We start from the raw sequence: 25,509 nt of genomic DNA on the forward strand, positions 1-25,509 counted from the left end.
ACACGCGAACGCCCCCGGATGGTGTGGGATGGTGGTACTAGTGTTTACATAAACACCGCCGTTCTTAGAATCGCTATACATAGATGGTTAAGAATGTTCTCCAACATACACTATGGTCTTAATCTAATTAAATAATTCAGAGATTTTCGAAAATGAAAACGATTTTTAGAAAATCATTTTGCATCAGGCATTAATTTTCGGAAAATTGTCTTGAGTAAAATAATAGGTAGGTACCACACCATAACATTGTTAGGTTTAAAAATTAATTATTTATCACTCCTTTTTCATATGAATTTTAATCAAGGTATTCGCTAATGATTGGTACTAACCGTTTTAGTCGCTAGCTGAAAAAATTACCTTCGCAAGTAACCCTATTAAATTTTGTTTTCCAACCGATAGCCATGTCAGTTTTTGTAAACATTTTTTTACACACGAAGTCATTAACAGGACAATTTTATCGCTACTTCTTTCTTGCACTTTTTTGGTGCATCCATGCGTCATTTATGTTTTTAGTATATAAATCTTGAAGCAAATTCATACTTAATGAAGTAACAAGGCAAATTTATATCCTTCCAAAGTCTGCGGACATATATATCGCGGTGACGAGATAAAGAATGGACAGCTTGTCCGCTTAATCTCTTTGATTCTGGTTTAAATATCAATTTACTGGTTCTAAAGGAGTATCCGCTGCTAAAAATTAATCCTACGCAAACTCTTACGTTTCACTCTTTCTCTCCGACTAAAAGAGAAAACAGAGTACCTAGGTACCTACTTCTTTTATATTAGGTACTTAATTAGGAGAACCCTTCTTTTAAAGTTACAGAGGAAAATATCCTCTTTTTTGAAAATAAAGTTATAAGAGCAGACTAATATAACAGATAATTATGTTTTATAGTGTTGCCAAGTTAAATTGAAAGACTTACAACAATTTATTGAAAACTGAAGATAATAATTTTATTTATTATCAATATTAACATACGTGCATCGGCAATGTATTAGACAGGCCCAGTATAGAATAGTGTGAACAGTAACTTATCAACAGCACTTGTAACTTTATTGATTGCTGCAATTATAGCGAAGTGACTATTAAGTAGGCAGTTCAGTAACGATAGCGCGCCTAGTTTATAGCCCCCAGTGTGGTCCTTCGTATGGAACAATTAATGGATAGCGCGAGAAGCGATATTCTCAATGCATGGGGCTACGCAGATTTCATTGCTATGTTTGTATTCAGAATCTTTGTTGTAAGTAGACGCGTACTGAGTAACGCCGCATATTTGTTTGATATTTTATGCCAAATAATATTGTAGGATTATAAAATGTATAAGACATTATTTTTCCGTTTTCAAAATACAAATCATAATTTACCACACTTAATAAACAACTACAAGCAATTGCATACAATTAAACGCGCATTAAATTTTACAATTACAACTTCATAAAATTTGTAGTACAAAATTCTTACAAATATATGCAAATTTATACGCGACATTTATAACTAAATTAAAGTAATTGGCTTTATGCAACAAAATCAATAAGACTTGAATGCAAAGCAATAGTAAATAACAGTATAGGTACATTTATAAAGGCATTATACAGAAGCTTCGAGCAGCCTCGTGCGCGGGTACAGTTAATTAAATAAATCGTTATCGATGAAAGCCTTCAATTCGACTTCGCGTACAAGAGGTGAGTAACCTGAATATATTCGCCACGAAGTTTAATTCCATCGGACATTTCCCTGAAACGGTGCTAGCGAATGCGGCGGACACAATAAAGCATGTAGGGAATTTACTACTATCAGATAGGTTTGTATTTTTGAAAGACGTTGTTAAATGGTATCCCAGGTTTATCAAATTTATGGGTATAGTACGGAAGGTACAGTCGAGTCGTGTGCGGCGGGGCAGGCCGGGTGACGCGATAGTATCGCTGGGCACGAATGTACTTGAATACTGCACTATTGCTGGATTTCGTGCCTATTTACTAGCTACCTACTTTATATGTACAGTGCACCTAGCCTTATATGCTTCAAGTTTTATTACGGATTGATTTAGTGGAAATTAGAAAACCATATTATGAACTACGTATTTACATAGTAGGTAATAAACTACCAAATATAGAGACAATTAGGCATAATAATATGTACATAAAAATACTAAAATCCATAACACAAATTAGTACCTACTAAATGTAAAAAAAATCGGTATACAGGTACACACATAATATATGTAACGTATTTAAGGACATTGAGAGTCACTAATACATAAACATTAATTTTTCGAAAACTACAAATTTTTTTATAAGATTTTTTTTAAATGAACAAAATGATAGACCGCATGAAGGACCTATAATAAAATAACTTAGACTGTCTAGATGTCGTGTGAACAAACTGTTGTTAGGATATTAAGATAAGATTGCTAACGATAACAAAATGTCCATTAGTTAATGTTAACGGAACCCCAGGCTTGTAAGGATGACCTATGCCTTTACCTTACAATGTTATTTAGTATTTACTGACAAATTCTTTCCAATTATCGTTTATAATATTTTATTATACCGCTTATATGCGAGTAGTTTATAACATTATTATTTAATTAACGGTAACGATATTTATGGTAAGTTCAATATTATTTGTATTTTTCATGTGTTCATACTGTTTAGTAAATTATTTTATCTTACGTAGCCTCTTAGTAATTAAAGATTGGTATCAACACTAATTTACCTCCAACGATATTAGAATTAGCCTTCCGCCAAAAAACTACCGACCTTCGTGTTATTTTTCGGAAAATTCAACGCTATTTATCTCACTGTTACTCGATCGCACGCGAGAAATAAAACTTTCCGTTAAATTCTTGAAAGTGAATGAATATAAAAACGTTATCGATAAATAACAGGGTTGAGCGACATGGCTCGCTTCGTGGTGACTCCACATAAGAAAGATCTCTCATCTCGGCTCAGCTGCCGGACCGGCATTCGTGTACATAATGATATATGCACCGCCCGCAAAGCGCTCCTTTACAGTACCTACACTCATTTCATACCCACGAAACAGGTTCACGACAGGAGCCTTATAAAATTGCAATATTTTAATAAGAAACCGCCGCTGAATATCAATTAATTTGCTATATAAAAATAAAAACGTCAGACGCATCGTAATGATTAATCCAGCATGCATTATTCAAGTTTTCATCTAATTAACTCGCATTTTGAGGTGGAATTTTATAATAAATGCCATTAAATGAAAATTTTGCACCTTACTTTAAACGCATGTAACGGAATTTACCTTCGAGGTGTGCGCAGCATTTAAAGGTATCGACATAAAATAATATGAGCACTAAAATATGTACATGATCTATGATCTATGTACCTATATTTTCTAGTCAAAAATTTTGTTAAAAAACCAGTCTAATTTATGCATTTTTGACTGTTATAATATTTCCTGTGATAATTTATGTAAATATCTATCTACGTTTCATATTTAATTTAAAATAAATAAATTTATCCGTTTAAGTACCTACATACCTACAGATTAAAATGTTATGCAAATTCATGTGAGTTTCAAGTGAATAAGTTTCACGTTATGATTTATATAAAAACCTGAAATCACGTCCTCCATTCCCCAGTGAAATTAAGCCGTTTAAATATTCGCCTTTCGCGATACGTCGCCATCAGCCCAGCCAATAATTTTTCTTATCGGACTAAATAATTATCAGTTATCGTTGAATTGATTTAGGCCGAGGACCCAAAAATGGCGCCCATATATGGTCAGCAGCATCAACCCTATATTTTACCGTATACGTTTACTCCATGTTCGAAGCGCTTAATTCGAAGCTATGGCAATAAATATTTGACGCACATACTTATTTCTCGAAAAGGAATCTTTTCGAGAAATAAGTCGAGAAAACTATTTGCTCATACTTTTATTTAAAATTAAGAAAATTGCATGTTATTAAAATAATTGCTGAAATAACTTGTTATAATAAATTTGCTCGAGTCAATGATTAGATTTAAAGCGCAATGCAATTTAATTATGTAACACTTGCGATATACCGCTATTTGACATTTATCAACATCAGAAGCGGACCAAACAAGTAGACAGGCATGCTAGTGGATCTGTTTTACTGACCGTACCTCGCGCTCCGCTCAAAGAATCCATTTTTTAGTGTTCGTTTGAATGTTTGCGTTTCCGTATTAGGTATGCGAGATGAAAATGTTTATAGTTAATTTAATTAATAGACGATTCCGTCCATCATTCAAAAAGTACACTGGTACTTTTTGAATGATGGACGGAATCGTTCTCATCGGAATGGCTTCATCACTGGATGAAGCCATTATAAATTTAATGAAAAGACTTGAGGCATCCACCTTTTTGCTCTGTTTTGCTATCTATAGTTATTCGGACAAGTATTTAAATCAGAACACATAATATAAAGGATACGATAATGAGAACGGTACTTTATGGTTATCTTAATTTTATTTTGACTTTTATCTCTCCGATTAATAATTAAATGTTATGGTTTTGCACATCGAAAGCACCGTTCACATTTCGATAGCGGAGGGAGACGGTCGGGAAACATGAAAGGGCTCGCCTTAGTAAATTAAAACATTGAGGCAGCTATCCATAGACGTCTCGCTTGGACGATTTCAAAAATGGCGTCGGGATCGGCTGGTGACGAGTAAGTTTTTCGCAACCGTCTCCACTCGATAAATAATGCCGCGGACTTTGACAAAAACTTACCTAGTCCTGTTCGGTGGCCGGCGGCGCCTCCCCTCTCCCCGCCCGCCTTGCCTCTCTCTTTGCCCGCACTCTTCCCGTAGTCTTTTTCTGCCCATTCCGCGGCGCTCGCGCAATCGCAGACTCCTCACTTTCGTTACTATATCCCTAACTATTTACACGGATACGCGCTAAAATAATACCTACTTATGTTTATGGCAATTTGTTTAACTTCACCGACTAACAAATCTGCAGGAACACGACCACGTTTACACTATACTTATGCGAGAGTATTGAAGGTTAGATGGCGCGGTTAGTCTGTCTACACACGAGTCCGATATTCCGGTACATAATTTATTTAACTTATGACTCTTCTTACTTAGCTTTAACTTTAAGGGTACGAGACCGAGTCTCTTTGGTAGGCATATTAATTTGTACAATGTAATTATAGTTCGTTTCGCCGACATCGATGGGCGCTAGCGCTACGGTCGCTCGTAATCATATCACTACAATAGAGCTACACTATGATACACGGAAGAGATTTCTACAAATTGCACTGGTTTTCAAACGCGAACATCTAAGACGATAGCGCGAATTAAAATATACGTAAATAATTCAATAAATCAACAAAAACAAAACCCGAAACACAAAATAATACGACCCGTTTCTATACTAACATTAACAGTTTATTCATCGCTCATACAAAGAAACACGTCTGATTCGTGACAATCGATTTAAAAAATAATCACAACAACCGAACAACACTTATATAACGAAAATAATTACAAACAATTTACAAACACAAAGATAGGGATAGTTCGGATTGCAATCGTATCACTGCGCTACGCACGGTCGCGCCTAGTGCTCGGGGTGGCCCTGCGCGGCCGCCGCGGCCGCCGCCGCAGCCGCGGCTGCTTTCTGTGCTTGTGCCTGCTTCTCTTGCTCGTTTAGTTCCTTTATTGCCTGAATTTCCTTCTTTAGCTTCATCCTCCGATTCTGGAACCATATTTTGATTTGCCGCTCCGTGAGACAGAGCGCGTGTGCCATCTCTATGCGTCTCCTCCGCGTGAGGTAGTGGTTCGTGTGGAATTCCTTTTCTAATTCTAGCGTTTGATATCTCGTGTACGTCTGTCTCCCTCGTCTTCTGAGTCCGTTGGCTCCTGAAACAAATAACAAAAAGATTAGTCTTCGATCGTTGTCAATGTCTACAAAAAGTTCGAATAACATCGGTTAGTCTTGGTTAGTCGTTTGATCGTCATTGAATGGGTTAGGTTGTCTACATGTTGAAATGACGTTACAATTGCTCGTAGCGACAGCTTCATTTGGTCTTGCCATCAATATTGATAAATGATAGGTATGCTATTAGACTTTCAACGATGGTAGAGAATCTCTAAATGGTAATTAATTTAAATTAATCTCAAAACGTATGACAAACAATATATACAATTCATAAGGGTCGTAACGGGGCTCATTACTGAATACCCGCGTAAAGGTCGAAACGTAAGGAACATTATTAATCTTCGTTGAGCCTTCCTTACTGGAAAAGCTTTTGAATTGGTTACCGAGAACCCGATTCACGGGAGCGATAGCCGAGTAGGGGCCACATGCCCGCGGCTCGTGAAAATTCGATCACGTTCAGGGCTACCTCCGTAACAATGTAATTGCCTGATATTATGACGTCCGTATCGCGTCGCGAGCGCATACTTGTAGCGCACTGTACATTTCCAATAGGAAACTATGATCTGACTTCTAATTGGATTATCCAAGCTGTTTATGTAGATGTTACGTGTATTAATGAGGTATTAAAAAAAGATTGCTTTATGTATTCCTATTGTTTAAATATTTATAGGTACCTACATTCGACAGTACATATTACACATACACTTTTGAATAATATTAAAGTAGTAGTTAAAATTGTAATTCATTGCTATTTTATTGACAACCCTGAGACCATCTCGAAGATGCAATTATGCACAAAAAGCATATTTTACTTCACGTTGTTAAATGTTCATAACTTTATATCGAAAGTTAATTTTATAAACTTTATTGGAAGCCTTTATCTTTTACGTACAGATAAAATATTACTAGAAATAAAGTACGTAAAGTCGGCGAATATTCAACATAAAAACGTTATCGTAAAATCAATATGTGTAGGCAATATAGCCAGCCGCTGATAGGTGTTCCATTGCAGTAAATTATACGATCAACTTCCACCATAAATGAAATGTACAACCGGTTGATATAAATAACGTGTCAAAAACCAATCAAGGGCTCAAAAGACCAAACACGCAAGTAACACGTTGCCTTTGAAGTTGATACAAAAATAAAAGCACTTTAAAACGAGGCCGAAGAACGCTTCTCACAGTGTAAAAGGGTTGGCAAGCGATTTAATGGCTTAATTATCTCAAGTAGTGGGAGCGGGCAGCTTAAAGACCACAGCGCATGTATGCGTTTATCTATTATATTGAAAGAGTTCAAGTCACGGGAGGCAGACATATTTATTGAACTATGCACTAACTGAATCTTTCCATTCGTAATTTACTGAGCGATTCTTTATGGGAGCAAAAATAGACTATTAACATTTCTTAACAATAATTTCAAGTACCTACTAAAAACCTGAACGTTTAACGAAAGGGAATTTTATATTCCTTAATTATTTTTGTAAAACACGGGTCTGTAATACATTAGACGTGAATTTTCTTAGTGTAAATTTTAAAATGCCTCTTACTCCGGGACTTAAGTGCACCTTTTTAATAATTAACAAATTTATCTGAGGGCGGTTAATTGAGTGACGCTAATTGTTTGAGCCACAAAAGCCTCTGCCATGAGAAGCCGTAAATATACTGGAACCTCTTTTTGCCGCTGTACATTGCACAAGTACCTACTTTGATGTAATCAATCGACGTTAATCCCACTAGAATAGCAATGAAATAGGTGATCACAAAGTTACACATTTTTTATTTAGGTAAGTATACTTTTGTCTAAGTGAAGAATGTTGTTGAAGAAATTCTTTAAAACAATTCCTGCAACACTTCTAGTGTTACAAGTGTCTATGGGCGGTGGTGACCACTTAACATCAGGTGGCCCACCTGCCCCTTTGCTTGCTCTGTCATAAAAATAAAAAAAAACATGCTATTGCAACATTGTGCTCTTTGATAAATAAGTCTAATTAAAACCTCGATGCTTATGTAAAAGGAAACCAAGTAATTACTCCAATTTTATACCATATAAAAACACAAACTTGTTATCGTCTTTAGTCGGTAAATAATTAATATATTATATTAAAGAGCGAAAAGAAAATAAACGAATATGTAGACTAATTAATGTCAACGATTTCTGTCAATTTGTGCCTTATAAATTGTCCTCAAAATCTGGCGTTCACCATAAAAGCAATAAACATGACACAAATGGCTTCATTAAGGCATTGGGCGGGTCTTTGACTAGCAAAAAAGATGTGTGGTGAGGCCTTAATAGGTAAATAATGACACCGAATGTTTCCGTAAGCAGCAAATCTGAAACGTCATCTGTGCATCTGTGTCGAGTTCCGGCGTGGAAGATTGTAGGACCCGCCCTTGCGAAATTCGCTTCAAATCTTGATTCAATATATGATTCCGAGAAACTCATTTAAATGAAGAAATAAAGATTAAGAGAGGTACATACAAAACAAAAACAAAAGTCAAGTATGCTAATTAACACTCAATCCACACTGATACCTAGATAAGGAATAAAATGTGAATTATCCGTTCGTATTTTCTTACACTAGAGGAGTAAAAAACATAAGTTCCACGGAAATCGAGTCTCTCAGTTCCCAAGACCCCTGAACAAGTGTCAGGCCCAACCCGTTTTGCAACACGTGTCTCGAACAAAAGAAACTCCGGCAACTTCCCCGCTTTCCTCCTGCCGAGCGACAAAAGGATTGCGTAAGTTTATATTAGTCGTAAAGAATTTTGAACTAAGATCTATAGTCTGTAAACCGCTCGTAATTCTCAATGGTCCCGCAATTGCGGGGGACATTCGCAACAACTGTTGTTTGCTTCGATGTTTTAATTGTTCGTAATTCGTAAAAGTTTTCTTCGTGATTTACGCCCGCTGTGTTATTCCATCGCCGTCTAAGACGGAATTTTTTACGAACATGTGCCGCAGCTTGACGCAGGATGTGGTTATTTACTCTCGAGGGGTCGTTAAGGCTTGTAAAAACATTGATTTTATTATGTGTGAAAGCCACTAACTAGAATAAGAGATAAAGATGCGTGTATTGAGACGCATAATTGCAAGCTTAATGCGCAATCACATGCTCACGCTTGTAATTTTCTACGATAGAATTATGCAAATTTAATGCCTCTTTCAAAGTCAATATACAAAACCATTATAGAGAAATATCGATAGCAATATCAATTTATTAAAAGAAAAAATATATGACATTCTTATTCACGTTAATATATAATGAATTAATGATATAAAGAATAACTCGTCAAGTCTTTACACGATTTATTAAGTAAAAAATATAAGACAATAACGGTCAATTTTACACAGAACGAGTTTTAAAATCGGCCGCTTACTTTTCCGAATTTCGCTTATTACATATTCAGAGGTAGCCAGTTGACCGAGCTTATAATTTTTATTGGTAAAACGAATCGAAAATTACGAAATGAACACTTTCAACGACAGTGAATATATGATGGACGTTAATGCGCCGATACCTAAAGGCATTTTACATATGAGCACATGATGTAGGTGAGGTAGCGCTATACAGGTAACGCGGCGAGCCTACAACCTGGGTGGTCCAACCTCTGTGATCATTCGATATATAATACCTGTTAATGTACATAACAACGTTTATGTCGGTCGAGTTTCGTGTCTCGCCGTCTTTATATAGATTCGTGTTACATGTACAATTAAATTCGTGTTCAACTTTCGATACTCCTTTTTATTAATTAAAATTTAACGATGATCTATAATTGCAATTTTGAAAATGTTCATAGGACCTGGAAGGCTCTGTTATCAGTTCGCCCATTGCTTAGCGATTTCTTATTGGAATTCTGCAATTTATTTGAAATAAATAATTGTAATGGTATTAAGATGGCGCCCAGAGCGTTCTCACAGCATAAATAAGAAACGTAGGCACGTGTGCACGTATTAATTATAATAGAGTAGAAGATGCCGCTATCTTCCCAGCGACTTCCAATCAGACCACTAGATGTGTATCGACTTAAGAGTCTGCTTGTTATCTCAAAAACGCAATATGAATAATACATTAGTCACCGGCGCAGCATACTCGAGTACTTAAATTGGCAAAGCTTAATTGACTCAAAGTTGAAAATGAAACACGCTCGAAGCGTGGTTTTCTTACGTTCGAACGAGAATTTTTTATTCACTCTGAATCCGCCACGGAATCAATTTAAATTGGTTATGTGGGACTCTGGACGGAGTGTACGGAAAAAGGATTGAAAATTTGAAAACAATAGCGAAATTAAGTGCCTATAAGATAAACAACTTCTTTCGTTCATCCCATCTCAGACGTTATTATGACATTAAGGGTTAAAGGAACTATTTATTTTTTCGCAATTACTTTATATTTGAAATTGAATTTTTACAACTGTCTTCGGATGTTATTTATGAGATAAGTTCGTGAAGAACGTCGATAAATTTTACAAACGTGTATAAATTCTATAGAGATAAAATTATGCGACCGCAATCAGTGGAATATGATAAATTGATATAAACTACATTAAAAGCACCAATTTGTTGTCCTTTCTTGTAATCATTGCAAAAATACTGGAATTTAATCAATTTTTACATTATATGAACAATTTTGTTTATTACTAGGTATATTTAAATTGTTGGTGCAAACTGCAAAATGAGATGGTGACCAATGGTAAGTAACGGTTACCGCCGCCAATCAATACGGCTTGTGTAAAAAGTTAGTTATTACTTATTATCATAATTGCGAGGCAGTAACTACATGCCACGAAATAGGTACTTTCGAGAAGTTTTATCGAGAAAATTATCATTTTCGCTGGCGAAATGACGTTTCGAGCCACGTCTTGGTTACTTTATAAAATTAAGTGGTATTTTTAATAATAAATGCAAATCGCTAATTGATGGTGTTTAAGTTTACGTTCTGTTACTCGTTACTCGTAATATAATAAATCTCGCGGGCCGTATGTACCTACGTAATTTATATAGCCCCTGCCCTTTATACTTTACATGGGCATATGTATTATTTATATCACGCACGTTATAAAGTTACGCCTTCGACAACGGATGCAACTCGTGACAGCCGCGATATTGGATTTAAACGAGATGTTATCGAAATTGAAGAGATGTACCTACCCTAAACAATATTCGAACCCTTTAGACATCGCTTTTCGATATACTGGACCCATATTAGCTCATAGATCAGGCTCGAAAGCAATAAAAATTGGACGTCCCTCCGGGATTAGGACAAACCCTGACGTATATGGCATGTAAAACCCTGAGACTTTCTCCTTCAAGGGGACAATGCGAACTTATTTAAAAATCAATTTGGCCTCTAACGCCCTCGACTCTGCAATAATATAATGTATACAGCACATTTCCTTGCCGATAAAATATGATCAATACATTCGTTACTCAAAATATATGGCGCATAAATCAATAACGGCGTACTGATACTGGATTTACGAGATCATTCAGCTCATAACATGAATAACACAAAATGTTCGATATCTATATTCAATCGAAAATCGTAAAAGGGAGCACGTAATTTAAATTGGCACAAGCATTGACGCGAATAAATACAACAAAAAGCAAATCACTGAAACCACGCTAACAAGATGCAGCTGTTGCGATGTCTCAAGCGGAGACCATTTTGAAAAACTCGTTAGTCCTCGAAAATAGAATATAAAATGTGTCACTCCTTCCCTAATAAATCAGCCGTGATTAATGTTCGTTTGTAACGAAGCGCTCCGTGTGACGGGGCTGTGCCTCATTGGGTGGCGTGGTGGCCATATTGCACAGGACTTGTACCTGTCAAACTTTGAAATATCGTGGTCGCCTTCTACCCTCGGATTAGACTACGTCTTATCTTAAAATAACGAGATAAGTACAAAACACGGAATCGCAAACGTATCATCTACCTGAGAATTTATCGCACAAAAAAACGAAAGATGAATTTCCAAATGTTGTTTTGATTTCACGGACATTTCTGATAAATTGACGTTTTGTTCTGGAGGTGTAAAATTATAGCGCTATAGCGACTCCAAAGGAATATGTGTTGATTTATACATGACATAAAAGCCAAAACATTCGTTTCTATTGTAAAAATCAATTTATTATCAAATAAATGGGACAAGCCACGCTATTGATGTTGACACAAAAAATGGACATAGATAATTTATTTATGTATATGTTATTTTATCTCTTGCTGATTCTTTTTATAATAAAGAATGAAACATGTTTATACGGTTCGTATAAAATCTTGTAGCCATCAAATAATGTTAATCTGAAATCTCAGGCAAACAAATCATGAATCTTCGTACTTTACCTAGTTGATCGGATAAGTTTTATTGTGCCGGTAACAAGTTTGATTGCAGACCGGAGACCGCAAAGTAGACATTTACCTACCACGTACCCATTGGCTATACAAATCATAAACTGTCAAACGTGCCGATATCGTCCTTAAGTTAAGACATTAGGGTCGTTATTTTCAGTGAAAAAGCGGTACGTGAGTGGAGCTAAAGTGTCCGTTCGAGTGAACCGCCAATTTGCGATTTAACGTATGTAATGTGAGTACGTGAAAGCGAATCATACAATTCCGATAATGATCTCCTCCGATCTCATCCGTGAAAATGTCGGAAATAAGAGAATATCGGCAGCTTACTTCAGGATAGACCTTTGGCTTTTACAATTTTAGAACGATCATTTTGTTATAAATGCTTATCACAGGATAAAAATAATAACACAAAATATATGATTGGATAAATTACTTCAAAAACTATTAGTCAGGCCTTTGCAATCTAGGTATTGAACCAGTGATAATAAAATATGACGAGAAATAGTTAATGATTTAAATTTTTAAAAGAAGCTACAAATCTCAAAGGCTATTCAATCGTCTGAAACTTTGTTTTGAAAATATATGATTGTATTGCAAATTCACCTGACTTAAAGTTCAAATTCCGGTAGACGCGGTAAGTTAAGTTGGAGCAAGTTTCCAAGTTAAGTTTCGAGTTGGCAAAGAAACCACAAAGGCACGACTAACTAAATCTCTGGATATATGAAGTCTGGAATTTAATGCACATACTAATCGCTATAAATTTAGATGTAATGGATTAGGAAAAGAATCATAACAATAAATAAAGGTTTAATGCATTATAATAGCCATATAATTAGAATCTTACATCACAATTAAATTGTAATTATTATAAATAAGACTCTTTATTTACATTTTTATTTGCGCATTATAAAATTAATGGACCAGATAACACTAAACGATCTAGTTAGATATATTTATTATCTCAAATTGAGAAAAAATGTTGAAGTTTGAATCATTATACATAAGTTAGTTATGTGAAAGTAAGTACTGTTTGCATTACGCTTAAATGCAAGTTTGGTCGTTGAGGCAGGGATTTCGCCAGGATTTTGTCTGCGTTTGAAATAAATTTACCAGATCTGCAGTCTGAATGTGTTGAGACATTGCAGTTTTTAGCCAAGAGTTATATCTGTACGAACAAAGGAATATGCAAACTAAAAGTGTAGGTACTATATTTTCGCTTAGGTATATATTTACGGGCAATTTCAACAATTTGTGGTTGTGGGTTTTGGTTGGGTTTTGGTTTTGGGGTGGTTGTAATCAATATTTATGAATACATGAAGGATCTATACGTATGGTTTACCTTTTAGTAACCTACAATTGCTGAACATAACTACACAAACGGTTATGTAGTGTAAAGAAATAAAAACTCAAGAATTTATTACAAAGTAAACACGTATCGATGGCCATGTCGCGCCACATCAAGCCATAAAACGCTCTCCCCGAAACCTGTGTCAATAAAGATAAAGGAAAACTAATATCAAAACAGGAATAGGCACGTGATAAGAAAACATTTATTCCCTATGTTTAATGCATGATTTGTCATAATTTCCCAGCCTCCCTTGTCTGTCCGTTGTTTTGTATCTAGCGGAGCAATGGGCGTTTATAATTTATTGCGTATCTTATTTATTTCGGACGAGAAAAATTGTTTGGGGGAAGAGATTGGAAGCAATGTCAGGGTTATTAACAAATTTCTGTCGAGATTTCGGAAAGTCTCCATTTTCTATGTTCATATTTTGTTGGTAATCTAATGTAGGTACTTGCTTATTAAATGATGTGTTTTTTTTTTTCGTCAGAATTCTCCTTCTAACTAAAAATTATACCTTTCTAAAATTAAGTTTTTTTTTTACAATAAAGACAATCTGTAATAGGCATTTAAAAGATAAAAGTGCAACATGCAGTTTATATTTGCCCCACAGTAAAGCGGCAATAAAACCGCGAATCAAAAGTTGCCAATAAATCACAATATGGCGTCCGCTGCCCCGTGTTTGCTCTCGCCCACATAATCCGTTCATACGGCGGTAAATCCATCCAACGGTGTCGAGCTCACTACTAAATCATCATAAGAGAATCCCTCGCTATAAACACGTACGGGAACTAACTATTTTTCACTTTTTATTTCGCCCAAATCCCCGTCTTCGATCGAGAACATTAAAATAAAGTTTTAAAGTTGAAAAGTATTTTCGTTAAAATTCCAGAATCATTATCAGATCGTTCTCTGTCGCGTGGTGCTGTGAAAAACTAGCCAATATATTCCAGTCGTTTTGTTCGATTTCCGCGGCGGTGCCGTTACTGAAAAAGTTTGCATCGTAATGCAATCGTGTGGCATTAGTTTTGCAGTTTATCAGCCCGTACTCGCCGCTGCAAAAGCTTTGAGGGATTAATACGGTAGCGCGCTGTGGAATACATTATTCCTTTACAAAATACAACTTACGCTCCTCCGTAATTAACATGTATTTATACGTCAGTAATTATTTACTGAGGCCGTGTACTCAAAAACTTGTGACAGCAGCATGCTGTACATATTTAAAAATTAAATTTCGCATGCACGTTTCCGCGTATAATAGAACAAAAAACTCACATCGGCGCAATTATGTGCACTTAGCTGAGCCGGCATTTCAGTACATCAAAAATAAAATGAAGTTGTACAACAATAAAAAGTTGACTAAACAACAAGCGCTCATGCAATATTTGTTTGTACATCGCAATTTTTAGTTGAGGGCAGTGAGCTATCGCTGCAATTTGACTTTTTCGGTCGATTTATGGGAGTCGGTGCGCGGAAAGCGGGCAAACAAGCGGAATTTGTTGGAGCAAAGGGCTATTTTTTAGTGTTGCAACTCTTTATATCAGTCACATGTCTAGCTGGTGGATTGCGTACGTGATTGATGTGTTTACGGTAGCGCATGGCGTGGATAACATGATGCATGCGTGCGCAACAAAGCTAAATTGTAGTATTGATTGCTGCAACTTGCAAACTGCATGCGTGTTTATTAACTAACTTTTACGTTAGACTTTGTTTGAAACTACGTATCTTATGAATAAATTAAAAGCAGCTAGAACTTACAAGTACTCAGGGCGGTTTGGCTTTTCATTGAATTTTGCATGATTTTTGATAATACATATTAATTTTTTATAGTTGTTTTATAAACAGGAACTCAAGTGTTTGTTCATCTTCCAACCGTATATGCACCTAGAACCTAGGTATATGTAAAGTTCTTTCTGTATTCATGTGGGCATATAGCTCACACAAAAAGACGACAACATACACGTTTACTCGAACTAGTCACATTTACATACGAGTTTCGTAACAATAGCTTCTGTGATCAGTTAAGTTTGTTAGTCCGTCTCTACGTCAGTACTGGACATGTAGATGAAGGCGATAGGCGGCCGCCAACGTCGCAATAGTCGTCGTTTTGTTAAAGGAAATTGTGAAATATGTACAACTATGTACGTACATGTACTATTTATATTCTTTGCTATTCTTGTAGTATATAAAAATATTTTGAACGTCTTGAAACGAAATGATCAAAAATTATTTCAAATTATTAGCAATAAACATTCTCTCGTCTTGTTTACATGATTATGTTTTAAAACGTGAGCTAAATATGTGAAGCAATATTTCATCTCTTTATTTTAAATATATAAACTTGATGAGAAAACAAATAACGGAGGGAATAATAACATAAATTTTCCTTACGCTTCTCGTGGGATGTATTAATTCAGGGAGGTCTGATACATTTTTCAGTGAAGTCAAAAGTTAAATTATGTATCTTTGTTTCGCTTGTAAAACAAACCTTAATCAAACATGAGCAAGAGTGTATTTGTAAAAATAAATTTTCACTACAATAATTATTCAGTAGAATACGTCCATAGTTATTAGTTATAAAATATTTTGTATTTACAAACATAATTAAAACTTCTGAAAGTCCGGTTGACAGCAAGATTTTAAACTTAAAATTATAATTACAATATTTACAATTTTACTATATATATACGTATATGTGTATGTACGTATATATGTGTATATAATCCTGAGCTACATTGGGCTAGTCAGAGATAAACGGCGGGCTTGTACACAATATTTCATATCCAATGTCTACAAGATACTCCACTGAATCATAATATGCAAACCGACCTAGAGGTTACTCATGTCTTGTGAGTTGTGGACAGCTAGCGGGAACTTGCATGCGGTTTTGTTTAATTTAAATGTTTAAATAATGTATGAAATGTAAGAGAAAAAATTATGCTTAGGTATAGATATCTACCTATTATTAAATAATGCAGAAACAGGTTGACCGATTCGTATATCTTTCGGTTACTACACTAGTTTAATCTTGAACGAATCTTTTTTTCTATCTACAATGTCGTATTTTTTTCCTTCATAATTTCTAATTAGGTATTTGAACTGCCCTTACACTCAGTAGCTAAACATTTTACTTTCGTAACAATATTATCGCTACTCCATTCCTGACTTTGTTCTGTAGCCCCTTACAATACCTACATGTATGGCATTGAGATTTGAGATCAGAAGAATACAATTGTATACGAGCTCTATTACCTTTTAGGGTTCTTAAATTCACTTAAACTTTGCTCCCGGTATCAGAGAAGTGAAATAAACTTTATGTTAGATATTATACCTATGTCAAATACCTAAAAATATAGATGTATTTATGTAAGTACATTTTTGATCTAGTTTTTTCACTACCTATTGGTTTTTTTAAGTTCTATGTTAAACGATAATAATTGGTCATAGAAATTTATTAAAACCAATTTTTAAATGAAATCATTTGTTACTTTCATAAAGATCTTTCTCGATGGGTAGGTACTTGAATAAATAAGTAAACATAATATACCATATTCTTGTATATCGCATAAAAATTAAAAAGCCTTACTGAAGGAGCAAACGAATCGTCATAGATAACGCACTAATTCAGATGCGTAAGTACGTATTTACTGTAGGGCATGAATTCAGCCGTTGTTAATTTGTCACAGTGAATTAGCCACGGACGGGGTAAGTGATAGCCTTAGCATGTTGCACCCTGCATGGCGCCAATATGCTCGTAAATGTCGTTACAGCACAATTTAATACCTAACTATGCGCCTAGATGCGTATCTGTTTATATATTGTTGTGCTAATCAATGGTAAACATTCACAATACATGTGTAACGAGAGAACTATGAATGAAAATTTGCATCAATTACGGGATATAAGATGTTGATAAAATACATTGAATAGATTTGTACACAATCAAGATTCCTATTTGTAGTGGGTGTTACTTTATGTTTAACTTTAATGTCAATAAAACCTGTTATTTATTTCATAGTTACTAACACTTTAAAAACTTCAGTATTAGCACGTATTAGGTTACTAATTACTATGTGTATAGGTGTAATTACGTATTTTACGGAAATAATCTGTTTATTTTTAAGTGTTACCTATTTTTTAAGGTACCTAGTCCTCGTATTCGTCCTAGTCGTGAACAAAAAACAAATTCCGACCGTTACATGAATGTTTGCAAAATTTTTATGGCGATTGTATTGTTAGAACGAATCGTAAAAAACTATAAGAATTGTAAGTTTTAACTTCTTACCTTTGTGCACAAGATAAAGGGAGAAAGTTGCGCAACGAATGGTCAGCTTTCTAAAATTCTATATCGCTGGTCCATTGTTCAGAATAAAACTCTTTAAAGAAAGTTACTGGAACAAAGTCCTTCGCCATGGGAGTGTTTTTACAATTGGTGCTAAGAAAATATACGATTAATAATTTCTGGTTCGCTATATTTTAAAAAGAATTTCGTATAAATAGCAAGTTCACGGAAAGATTAATTAAAATTGGACTATAGAAATAAACTACCACTTTAATTGTTGGCGAACACAATGAGATCGACACTGTCATTTAAAATTGTAAAGGAGATAATAATTTCCTTTTATTCACGATCACGTTAACAATGCATCTGATAAAATAAATTCAATTGGCCTTTTCACTACGAATTTACATTATGAAAAATAAATAAACCAATCGATCATTTCATTATCGTTACGTATCTCGTTTTAAATTCATAATGTAAGGCGCTAACAGTGGTAATAAACAATGGGCCGCGTGTAATGCAGACGTTTATGATTGTCGAGAAACATGACAATAATGCATCAACTATATCAAGCCTCATTGAGCTAGATGCGCGGTGCATAAATCATCGAATCGGACTCGCGAATAAATCGAATAATCGAATAAAAACTACGCATTGCGCTTTCGATGAAAGGCTTTGTTTTAGACTGAATCGAACGTTCTGAATAGAATGCCGTTTTAAAATACCAAATAGAGTTATTGCAAAACTACTATGCGATACGTAGGTTATCATTCCACATTTTGTCCAAAAATAGTGATGAAACGTAACATAATTTAGAGGGTTGTTGTTGTAAAAACAAAAAGCATACAAATTGGGAAGAGCAATAAATAGCGTGAAGCGTACATCATAACTCTCGCCTGAAGCCTGAATATAGTGCCGTATACAGAATTTCCACCTAATAAAAGGCCATGTTACGTGTAGGGAACGTTAGACACGCAATTACGAAGCTACCAGTTTAATTAGACCTGCCCTTCCCGTCCGCATCTTAACTCATGTAACGAAACTGGGGTAAATATATGAAGTACCGCAGACCAACTTTGATCAGCTACCTTGCTCAGTAAAGTTTCACGTTGAGCGTTAATTAGTGCGTGCCTCACGTTCTTAAACGTGTCCAATGTTTGTCAAATGTCTTCAAATATAAAACAGCCCTTAAGCCGTAGAAAATATAATACAGAATTTTAATACAGATTGCGCTTAGGAAATACAAATCACGTATGTAAATCAAGGCTTGATGACGTTATAATTTCATAGACATTGATCCCAATACGCAGTTACGATAGGTAATTTGATGTAGAGATTAATGTGCGTGACAATTTATTGTCAATTATCGATAGTAACAGGAAGGTGGGATCAATTAACACAAAGACGCAATTGCAAATTACAGTAACTAACTGCATATCTATAGGGCTGTGGTGATATGTTAGATATTGGAGATAGGACAATCTCGCAGGCTGGCACAATCTCAATTTATTGCAGAGAGCTGATTCGCTGCCTGTTGATAAATTTTCGTGCCTGGGGATATAAACAGAGCTATTATACAAGCCGAGTACAGTAGGGCACGAATAAAATATATGAAATTGTATTTCTGTGTATATACCTTCATATCTCATCAGCCATAGATTACTTTCAGAAGTTATACTCGGATGTTTATTCACGACTTTGTGTTATGCGAATTTCCTCAATAAATCTTGTATGTTAAAAAGTCAGGTTTTATAACATTATTTAATATTTTGTACAAATTTTGGTTCTAATAAAATGCTCAAAAAACGTATTTCAAAAACGAGCAAAAATTGTATTACCTACATGCTGAAGAGTTTAATTACCTTTATTGGTAATACCTTCTTATGTGTTATCGATTGTGTTATTCTTCTTAATCGAGGCGCTCATAAATAAACGAACTATTTATTACTTCAAAAAAAATACATGAAATTTTCATTACAAAAATGGGTATTTCATAAGCTCAGTCTCATTGATTATGAACTGATTCAGGCATGGCGGAGGTTGGAGGCTAAAGATCGAAGGTGGCCATTAGATCGTGCATGCATGACTTGGAACCTCGTGGTTATGACGTTTACTTATCTGGGTACATATTTTTTGCTTTGTTCTCGATACCCATGTGTTTCCAATGTATTGGAATTTATTATATTTTTTGTACGGAATTAAAATATATTTTACGTTGTTTATCATATATATATTATATTATTTACTCAGGAAACATATCCATAAAACTGTAAAACTTTTTGATTAGGTATTTTTTTTTTCTATTAAAACATACAGTACAAATAGGTATAACAAAACTTCTCTTATCCGGTAGAGCTAACATTTTTTTATTTACAAACTTCGATTTGAATAAACCCGATATTTTGTAAAACTCAACCTACATAAAATAAGAAAGTCAAATTGTGGAAAAGCAGCGTCAATTAAAATAACCGTTCATGTACGAACGAGACAAGGGGCTTAATTAAAGCCTTCTAGGCATGTCCACGATATCGACATTTGCACACTTCATTAAAGTGACCACGCGAGCTCTTTGCAACTTTTTGTCACATGACTATTGGCTATGAAACTTAAACAGTTTGCATTTACAGCGTGTGCACTGTGCATGTGTGAGCTGTATATGGATAGCGATAAGTGTTATAACAATTCATTTAAAATATATAATTACGAAAATTTTATAAATAGGCTATAAACTATTAAACTTACATGTTTTTTTTATAATGTACGACTCTACATTGTAAAATTTATTTTGTATGGAATTAATTAAAATTCTTTGACCGGAATACTGTCGCCTTCCTCAAGATGACACGTCTGACTGATTTGTTCCGGATATGAACATATAGAAGCCTGTTATTTATAAGAAGAAACCTGTGAAGTAGCGGAAATTGTACCGTAACACATAACATGTTAAATCTTTGGACATGTAGTACTGGTACCTACTTTAAAGGACATAAAAATGCGACTGGTTGAAGCCACTATAAACACTACCTATATGTCTCTATATAAAGGAAAACAGCTTTTAAATATTGATTGATTATATATTTCTTCATAATTGTCTGACGCAGTAAACAGTAAATAAATATCACTGTATAAAAATAATAGCTACTTATTTACTCATCGTCGATGTTACCGGTTTCATAAAATATACTCACTTAATAAATAAAAAGCAACATGACAAAAACAAACTCAATACAAATAAGGTCTCTCGGTCCGCCTGATAAGGTCTAGGTAAGGTGGTGAGTAAAGAATAATTGTCCGCTTGTTTAAAATATGCGGTCAATACGCAGCTGTACAATGTAAGTATATGACGTTACATAAATATACATAGGTATTACAATCGCATTCTCTCCTACACCTTGCTAGGTACCTACGAAGTACGAGTTGAGCAAAACGCCAATTTTATTTTAATCTAACTCAAAAACTGTAACAATTTACATAACCGATAACAGGTAATCTAATGAAGTTCTTATCTCGGACGCCAATAAACACTCAATAAACACGTCGAGTCTAACTCGATACATTTGAAGGCGAATTTCACAAGCATTAAAATTCAAGTTGAGAATTAATAAAGAGATAAATAAATTTAAGAGCAATGGGAATGTGGGTCCGCCGTTACGAGTCCGGTTCGCTTTATGTGCATATTGAAGATGGATGTCGCGGGTGTGCGGGCCGGCCGGCGGGGCGCGGTGCGCGGGGCGGGGGCGCAGTGCGAGGCGCGGGGCCCGGGAGCGGCGAATACTTCGCCCCTCTACGCCGTCTCAACCCCGCCGCCGCGCCGTAATGGCCGCGACCACGCAGCCCTGTCAGACGACAAAAATGCCATAATAATGGCCCCTGAATACTTTTTGCTGCTTCGCTCCAAATACCCACTCCGTATCCAGTACGTGATAACTCGTCGGTCATCTCCCTTTTATTGAGAAATTCGTCAGTTTTATTTCCCGTACGGAAAAAGTACATGTCCGAAGGGATGGAATCCAGTTGTGTCATTTCAAACACTTGATAAGTATCGCTCGGGAACTTTTTCGATGCAGAATTTCAGTGAACCTCCTTTCGTTAGTATTCGACGAATGCAGTATTTTTTATTCAGCTTTAGGAATAGAGGGTCACCTTCGGGATACTTTAATTGCGAACCAATAAGAAGTTTATTTCTTTTAGAGACCGAGGTGGACCTTGACAATGCCTTATTAGTGAAAATTAATTCCAAACTTCTTTTTAAAATATATGGGCCTGAAGAAAGTTCGATGATCCTTTTTCATGGGGTTCCTTAATAAACTTATATAATTAGACTGTAGGTACTTGCTTCAATTTAAAGAGACTTTAATAATACCAATTTCGTGTAATATATCATTTTAAAGTTTTCAGTTCGAAAAAGAGCTACAGTAATTACGAATCCCGTTATAATTATATTGATCTCGCGGAAGCGGTCATGAATCACGACAACTCCCTTCGACAACCAAATCGGGGCTTCGATCAAAATTCAGCAGCAATATGTTAAGAACATACTCAACAGTTAATTAAAAGCAACGATCTGCTAATAATTGGCAATGTTATTATCTGAGCGGCGATATTCAACGTCACAAAAGCTGGACCAATTAAGAATTTCCCCGAATGTCCGAGCTGAGTGGTACAGAATGATAGCACTCTCCATTATACCTGCTCAGCTTTGCTCAGCCAATTACCAGTCACTGATTGATAAAAAAGACGTTGCGAAATTCGCAAAAACAAATTAGGGTTACTTTTACGCTTGAGCACCGCGGTTGTATTTAAAATTGTTAAATATGTATGTAACTTTTATATGTATAAGTGTATGTATTACGAGAAATAATCTTATACCGATGCATGCATTTTAGGTACATATACAAATTTTTCATAAACCACTACCAACTGAAAAACCTCTAACAACATTAAATTCATAATGCAATACAGATAATTAAAAAATCTAGTACCTACGCTCCATGTTTGAATCATAACGTGATCACGAGCACAATCAATGGGATAATTCATATCCCAAATGCGCTGAAAAATCAACATCGATTTACAAACGGGGTTCCGTTTTAATGTCGATTTAAATCTGCTTCACGATTTATCTATGATGAAACTGTGCTTTCCAAAGCTATTGTTTTGAAAAATAGAAGAAATCTCCGAAGATTTTCCTCGTTATTTTATTGTTGTTCTCGTGGTAGATATAGAGTGCAATGTTTGTATTTAAGGATCCCCAATCCTATTTAGTTCCCATCGGCCGCGGCGGCTTATTGAAGGGGTGCCGAGCTCGGCGACACCTGTATACGTTATTGTGTCGCATAAATTCACCGTCCGCGATTCACTCGCGCTGCAGCATCGTCCAATGGTTTATTGAACTTTGTATCGAGATAAGGCGCGTACTCCACATAATAGCGGCGAAAATACACTATCCCCTCGCTTCTTTCTCGTTTGTATTTCCTGCAAGAGATCGTGAGCGAATACTCCACGGCTCATAATTAATTCAATTCAAATCACTGCGCCCACGAGACCTCCAATTTATCTTTAACTGGTGCACCGCCTTGTATGGAAAACGATTGTGCACGTATAACGCTCTCCCGCGCCACATTTAAGATTTCTCTTCGGAGGTTGTACTTATTAAAATATTTCATATGTAGATCACGTATGTATCTAGAAAATATATTAATAAAACATATTCGAAACGAAGTAGGGTAAGCAAACTTACAAATAGCGGCTTATTATCACACAATAAACTCTATCTAGGAATAATCTCGATTCTCATAGTTTGCGGGCGTTCGCCTAAAATGTTTATTTCCCGCGCTAGAAATGGAAATGTCGTCGAGTCTGGGATAAACGGGTGCGCGGGCGCACACGGCCACTAGAGGGGAGGGCTCGTTCTAATGAGGCGCGCCCAGGCTCTTGCCCTCACGCACGCCGGTACTTTATAACCTTAGGTATGAATATAAATACCTACGCCAATTTCAATTACAATTCTGCAATCTTCAAACCCGAGAATGTTATCGGATATGACTCAATGTATACGTCCATAAATACTACACGTCTCCCAGTGTTTATAAATCAAGATTAGTAAGTATCAAAACAAATGTCCCAGCCGCCGAGCCGTAAATCACTTTGACCTAATGACATTAGTAACGTCTTTTAAAATTAAAAATATCTCCCGGTGTCTACCCATAAAATATATTTCTGATACATACGTCGTTAGTCTCTGAAACGGTATGGCCGGCTTTAAGTGAATGAAATAAAAGCAAGAAACTACGTGAGCAATAGAATCCGAGAGCTTTATGTTGGAAAACGTCTAAATTTTCAGTAACCATAAACCCTCGGAGTAATAAATATCAGTAAATAGGTATTTCGTATGTACGCACCACCTAGTCTTATTCGTACTGGCTTTTAAATAAATTGCTCGGTATAACAATAAAAACGTCTATAGAACCTTTCACACATTCTAATGTGCTCAATGCTCCTTCATTTGTCGACGGCTAGCACGGAGAGGAAATATTTTCCCAAATCCATACAGCCTTAAGGATCTCATAAAGCAGTCGTTCCCCACGCAAAAGTATGGAAGTGAGATTTATACGGGGGACTTCGGTCCCGAGCCTGGGGCTTTGCTATGATGAATTGACACTTTTTCAGAGTTGCCTACAAATTTCAAGTCGAGCGGTGTACGTACTCTGAATGAACAATGAGACGAGGCGGGTAAGAGTTGCCGCCGTTATGACTTGGAAACTTTTAATGTCTCTAATGAGGTAAAGCGCTCATAAATATCTCCATTTGTAAGATTAGTGGCTCTTTACGAAGTAGAATGCGCAACATGTATCTGCTGTTAATTAAGCTTTTGAATGTATAATTTAAGCCCAGGAATTTTATATCGGCTATTATGTAAGTCATAACAGTTTTCTACGGGAGCGATCTATAGATATAAGCATAAATTGATATTTAAACATACTTTACCCTAACACTCATTAGACCACACGAAGAGTGGGGTCACATGTTGCAGACTGCAGTTGGACAACAAAAAGTATGAAAATTATAAACACCACGCCATGACTTGCCGTCACGAAATCTGTGCTTGCATTCTTGCATATCAAATACCGCTATGATTTCCGACTTAAGGCAAAATAACGATACTATGGCATAAATATATTAATTTAATCTTTACATCGTGACTAAGTAGAGCAAGAAAATGTGTCTTCTACAAATGGGACTGTAAATGCGTAGATCAATTTTTAACATCACATTCGACACATTTGTTTTATCTCAATAAAGTAGGTATTCCGTATCAAACCGGTTATTCTTAACATGATGACTTCATTCGACCGGTAGAGCTTTGGGCACTCGTCTAAATTATAATAAGCGGGCGTGAGCTCATTCCATAGTCGAATTTAATAAAGACATTATAAAAATATTATTTTTCGATACGAGGTCGGATTCGGCCAAACTACAACCAACAAAAAGTTTTTATTCTAAAATCGTAAACCTTGAAAGTACGATAGTTAATTCTTTTAGGATAATAATACAAGAAGAGTAAGATCTACTAAATTCTATGGATTAAAATTGAACCCCACTGATTGCACCTACGACGCGGACGTAGGAACATAGTTAACCAT

At 35.6% G+C, this 25,509-nt stretch overlaps 1 protein-coding gene across 2 annotated transcripts in view; it reads right to left on the bottom strand.

Moving 5' to 3' along the window:
• Ubx (Ultrabithorax) overlaps window positions 1-25,509 on the bottom strand; it is a 114,655-nt gene that overhangs the window by 21,657 nt on the left and 67,489 nt on the right. For both annotated transcript variants that reach the window (XM_089695051.1, XM_089695050.1), the window contains one exon: window positions 4,733-5,868. In XM_089695051.1, the coding sequence (XP_089551177.1) occupies window positions 5,567-5,868 (302 nt within the window). In that variant the 3' untranslated portion in view covers window positions 4,733-5,566. The remainder of the gene's footprint in view (window positions 1-4,732; window positions 5,869-25,509) is intronic.

The sequence above is a fragment of the Colias philodice genome, chromosome 5 (assembly GCF_061535455.1).
Source record: "Colias philodice isolate Cphi_HAF_F1 chromosome 5, ilColPhil1 Martin Lab GWU primary, whole genome shotgun sequence".
NCBI classification, from domain to species: domain Eukaryota; kingdom Metazoa; phylum Arthropoda; class Insecta; order Lepidoptera; family Pieridae; genus Colias; species Colias philodice.